Here is a 6,000-nt window from a genome sequence, read left to right as displayed (position 1 = left end):
GGATGGCGGGGGGGGGGGGGGGGGGGCGCAGGACAACTGTCCGCCCACTTCCTAGAGCAGCTCTGAACCCCATGGAGCTGAGACCTCTGCCAGGCAAGCAGGGAGCTGGGGACAGCCATCTGCCAACTCCCTGGAACAGCTCTGAGTCCTGTGGAGCTGGGAGCATCACAAGGCAGGTAGGGAGCTGGGGACAGCTGGTCTGAGAAGTGGGCAGGCAGCAGTCCCCAGCTCCCCACCCACACATGGAGCTCAGAGATAACCTGTGACCCCCTGCTACCTGGGCTAACCAGGAGCAATTTGCTCCCAGTCAGCATTTACGTGTGTGCTTTGGCACATGAGTTTAATGTGCTGTTTTCTAGTACCTGTATCTACGCGCATTAGACTAATTTAATTCCCAGAAATTGTCATGCATGTTGAAACACTGATGCTTTACTGTGCATTAGATTAGTATAATGCGCAGTAAATCATCTCATGTTGACCAATCCACTGTGTACGCAGTAAAAAATTATGTAGCCAATGTATGTTATTTCTGTGAAAGAATAAATGCATTTAATTTTTCATACTTTAGTTTTGTTTCAGAGTGATGCTTTCCATGACTTTTCTGGAAAAGTAGTTTGTGGTTTGCAGTTCACTGAAGTTCCTTTACAATATATGTTATAATGGATTTTCACTTTTACCTTAGTTCCTGAACTTTGATAGGTCTGGACATATTTCTCTCACTGCCTGGAGATCTATAGCATAAAACAGTCAACCACAGGCCTTGTTGTAACACTTAAGCATTCGTATTTACTTAGGTTAAATCTAGTGATAATAGTAAATGTTTTTTTTTTTTCTCTAGTGCCTGGAATATGGAAAGTGTAACTAAACTGTCAGCTGATAGCGCCATAGTGACAGAGTTAAAATAATGCATTTTTCTCTTTTTAAGGGCCGCAAGAGTGAGGCAGAGAAGTACTTCTTGAAGGCTATTCAGCTGGATCCTACCAAAGGAAACTGTTACATGCATTATGGTGAGTTTCAGATAGATAGGATTTCCTCATATATTCCAGGCTCGCTGTTAATCTCTCTGAATGATTAAGGATTTGAAAACTGCTACTGGCAAAATATCTCCTTTAAAGGAAAAAGCCTAACTTACCATGTAGAACTTCATCTCCATTTCAATTTGTTAATCGCAGCAAAGAGAGAGGTAGATATATTCATATTTTGTACAACTTTCCTCCTGGGAGTGGAATTTCAGAACTGCTCTCTCTCAGGAAAAGGGGAAGGTGAATATAGCCATATGTCAAAGGCTTCATAGTTTTGTTTGTTATTGTTTAACAGCATTGGCCTAGCTTTGCTTGCTGCCTGTGGGTGGGCAACTAAAGGTTATATTATAGCATGCTCCAATGCAGGACAGCTAAGTTTCTGTTTCCTATTGAGTAGTTATGGGCCATACATCTGCCTCCCTCCCAGATTCTCTGGCTTAAAATAGATAAGTATTATAAAAGGCTTTGACAAGTTTGGCTATACCTTCATAACACTAAGCCAATCATGTGTCTAAGTAATGCAAAGTATACAGTTAATTTGTATCATTATAGCTTTAGATTGTTTTTTGCTACATTTACAAAAAATATTTCCAGATGTGATTGGTCCCAAGAAACCAAAAATATTTAACTTTATGAACTGCCTCTTATTGTAGTTTAAAACTGATAACAGAAACGGCAGAAAATATGAGTTATATAGTCCCAGCTGGAAAATTTAGAGAGGGGAATAAATTTAATCTTAGTTGGGGAGGAAGGTGGGGAACCACAGGCATACAGTATATATTTTTGTATATTGTTTTAATTTCCTCTTCTGGTTCCAGCTAGCTTAAGTACGTGAACAGTAGAGATGGTGTACAAAAATTGAAATAATAAGAATAAAAGATAGGTAACCAGTTGCAATTTTATTTCTATCACTGTGCAGTTTCTATGAAATGTGCAGTCATATGCTTTTGAGTCTCATGCTTAATGGCTACAATAATCTGGTTGCTTTTGCATGGTGATCTGGTTTTGTTGTATTACAAAGTGGAGTACCCTACCTTCCTAAGGTAATACCTAAATATGTGAAGTTATCTGTCCTCATGAGAACAAATTTGTATATCCTATGCACATGCAAAGTCGCACATAAATGTTATGATCACAGAAACCGGTGAGGACAAATTCAGTGTTACCTCTCAAATTTAAAATGCTAAAATCATACATTCTACTGTAATGTTTCATAATTTTAGGTTATCCATTTAACACTACAGAAGATATCACCTGATCAGAATAAAATAGAGGAAAGCATTTTTTTTTTTTGCTTTGTAAAGGACAAATAATGTCCTCCATCCCTTTAGGTACAGAGGGCCCACAGAGGGCCCTTATTGCAAAGGATATGATTCATCTGTATAGATGCACTGTCAGAATTTGGCAAGTACTAGGGATAGACGGCTGTGAGTGTGACTAGTTATATCAGCAAATATTCAGAATAGCTCTTTGCTTTCAATGGTGTTTACTCCACATTTATATCAAAGCAAACTCAAGCTGAACTTGGCCTAGCTTTTGTATGGATTAGATATACCACACCACACTGGCATTCTCTAAAACCTGCAACCTGCCAAAACTGGGCAGGTGCTGTACTTATCCTAAAATTAGGAAAGGATTCTCTGGGGTATTTTTTTTCTTTGCTTATTCCACAGTCCTGGTAGGACACTCATAATATGTCCAGGAACATTCCAGTTATTAAAGATAAAAGCCAACAAGTTAGCTATACATCTTATAAATGTTAGAAATACTTACCTTTCCTTATTTCACTATTTCCTCCTTAATTTATCAATTTAAAATTAAATTAAATAGAGATTACGCTTTAGTTAATACTTAAGATTTCAATTTCTCATTTCTAACCTTAGCCTCTGGAAGTACTACTTGTTGTCTGCTTTGTACAGGATTATGGTAGAAGTCGAGAGAGATGTGAGGTGTTAATATATACATGTATATAGAAATCCCACCTTCCTCATATTTGCAATTACTTAATTGAAATGGGAGAGAAAAGAACCCAATAGGATGGTCAAATTACTTTGTTTGTATTAATTACCATTAAGACCTTCATTTAAATTTAGTTATCTTTGAATCATGCATTGAATAATCACTTAACTATTTTCTTTTTATAATAACAATAGATTAGTTTAATTAAATTAATTATACATTTACTTCATTAAGTAAATCACAATTCTTTTTCTTGCTTTCTTGGTGAAGTTCCACGTGTAGATTTTTTTGTTATACATGTACTTCAAAATATATATACATATTATAGGGCAGCAGTTATATGATAGCAACGCTGTAGCTAAAATTCTCAAGCTATAAAAATCATGATGTTATGCACTTGTTCTTACCATAAGGACAGAATGGAAGTTTATGCTGATGCAACTTATATCAGTTTTGCATGCTGATGTAAATTACACTGACATTAGAAATGGACAGATATGCAGCTACATAGGTGATTGAGGCTAGAAATAGATATCGCCAAATGAAGCAGATCAGCTGCGCCATCGTGTCATAGCACAGGTGATCCACCTCATTGGGAGAAACACACATTGGTCCTTGTGCCATCTTTGCAGGACAAGAGACGATGTGATCTCCCCACTTATGAAGAGGCAATCCAGAATCCGTCTGGTGCCTCTCTAAGAGTAAAACAGGCAGGTGCTTTGGGGTGGCTGGAGAGTAGGATCAGTTTAGGCTGTTCTACTTTCCCGACACTGAGGGAAATAATAATAGATGTCTTCTACAGTAAAGCAGTGGAGCCTACTACCTTTTATCATGCTACTCATTTTCCTTTGATATGCTGCAACACAGGATAACAACATCTATTAGGTCAGCATTTAAGCCACCATAAAAATGTTTATGGCAGTGCAAATGAGACATCAGGCTATGTCCCTTTTTGACCCATAGATATAACAACATATAAGTGTTACTATAGCATATCCCAATTAGGTGGTGGAGGTCTAGGGACTAACCTGCTTGCCCTGAGAAAGTGACCACCTGTCAGGGCAATTGATCAGGCATGCCTGGCTGGGCCAAGCACCTGTGTAGTCATACTAGCCCCTGATCCCTACCTAATATGACTGCCCCAGTTCCCTGCAACTAGGTTAGCTGCTGTAAATGCCACTTACATCCTGTAAGCACACTTATAGCCTCAGGCTGCAGGCACACTTTTACACAACCCCAGTCTGTTCCGGCAGTCCTTGCTCTCTGGTTCTCCTGGTGGCTGACTTAGCTTTGGCTTTCTCTGACCCTGATCTTGAATCTTCCCTGAACCTTTGTACTGGCCCTGTTTTTCTACTTTCCCTGGCGTCCTAACTCAGTTTGGATTCCTTGACTCTGATCTTGGATCTTCCTTGGGATTTGACACCATTTCTCTTGACTCCTGGCTTCTGACCTTGGCTTACACCTCAGACTACATCTCTTAAATATCCCCTCTTGGCTCTGGCAACCTGCACCCCTGCTGTGCTGACCCCCAAGTTACTCTTAGTGGGCCTATCATGGGCCCAGCTGCCTATGTTCTGACCAAATCCTCATGCTATCCTGGGATGAGCTGAAGACAGATGACAGTAACTTACACTGCTTTGGGTTTAACCCTGTTCTCTGCTTCCAGGTCATTCTACGCTGTATTCAACTTGCACCAAAATAGGGCTGTTCATTGTCTGCTTGTTTCCTTATTTACACCTATGTAAGCATGTTTGTGTTCTTCAGTAATGAGACATTACTTGGCTTTCTGATGCTGAATATCTAGGAATTGGGAGTCCTCTCAAAAATCATGGCATTTTATTTAGATTGTGTCCAACTTTTGGCAGCAAGGGTTGAAAATTGTGGCTATTAAGTTTTCAAACATAAGTTTATTTCTGAACATGCTTTATTAGTGGAAGAAGGGTTGCATCTTAGAGTTGCAGTGTACTCCTCTTAAAAGTTACAAAATCACACCTTCAGCCTTTCTCTACTATATCATTTTCAAAGAAGATTTTGGTTTTCTTCAGAAAAATTCTGTCTGGTTTCTTTATTATGTTGTTCAGAGAGCTGTGAGTGTATCAAAACCCAATGTCGGGGGGAGGGTGGAAAGAACTGAAGACCGTAAAGAAGATCACCAGTGATGTGATAATAAAAAACTGTGATGTATTTGGGGGAATTCTCTTGTTGGAGAGAAGATATCACCAAACCTTAAGAAAAATGACTGGTTTTCTGGTCAAAAGCCTAAAAATTGACTGCACATTTCATAATTCCACTGGATTGTTTGTTTCTGAATGTCAGATCAACTAAACATAGACTATCCTGAGTGAGCAACAGAACAAAGAACATGGATCTGTTCCACTGGGAACACCAGATGTTTCATAACAATGCATATTTGGTAACTGAATTCCCCATTGACATGAGCTTAGAGCCAGACAGATGCACTATGCTGATTAGCATACGTCTCTCCCAACATTCCTGTTCTACACCCGTGAACTTCTCAACCAGGGAAAGAAGTTCTCAGAATTTCAAAATGAAATCTCCACAAAGACTTAAAATGGCAGACATTACACAAATATATGGTGATATTTGGGGGGAAAATGCAGAATGTGCTTATCTAGTATTCAGATAATGAGTACTCTCAGAATATGTTCTTGCGTATGCAGTGTCTCTCACAAAGGAGTCCCAATTTCTGTGTGTAGCCTCCAGCTACTACTATAACACAAAGAAATATAGTTCAAGGAAGATGGGATTGCTGAGTTCCTAAACGTTAAATATTTTGAGAGATGTAATTGATAGTATAAAGATCACATTAAGCTTCCAACCTCCCTGCTCCCTGAACTGCCTTCAGTAACTTGATTTAAGAAAAGCTTTAGCCTCTCTGGTATAATATGAGAATACATATCTCTTTGTATTGAAACTGAAACCAAACAGACTAAGTGAAAGAATATCCCAATGTTAAGTCTTGTTTGCAAACAACTTGGCAGCTGTGAAGGTGATTCAG

The 6,000-nt window shown here is 39.0% G+C and overlaps 1 protein-coding gene across 1 annotated transcript in view; it reads left to right on the top strand.

Moving 5' to 3' along the window:
- The window catches only part of TMTC2 (transmembrane and tetratricopeptide repeat containing 2), a 242,311-nt gene that overhangs the window by 169,007 nt on the left and 67,304 nt on the right, over positions 1–6,000 (top strand). The window contains exon 9 of the mRNA XM_006024805.3: positions 926–1,007. Coding sequence (XP_006024867.1) covers positions 926–1,007 — 82 coding nt within the window. The remainder of the gene's footprint in view (positions 1–925; positions 1,008–6,000) is intronic.

This window comes from Alligator sinensis, unplaced genomic scaffold, assembly GCF_000455745.1.
Source record: "Alligator sinensis unplaced genomic scaffold, ASM45574v1 scaffold976_1, whole genome shotgun sequence".
NCBI classification, from domain to species: Eukaryota; Metazoa; Chordata; order Crocodylia; family Alligatoridae; genus Alligator; species Alligator sinensis.
The sequence above is the reverse complement of the archived record's forward strand: the minus strand, read 5'-3'. Positions and strand labels throughout refer to the sequence as shown.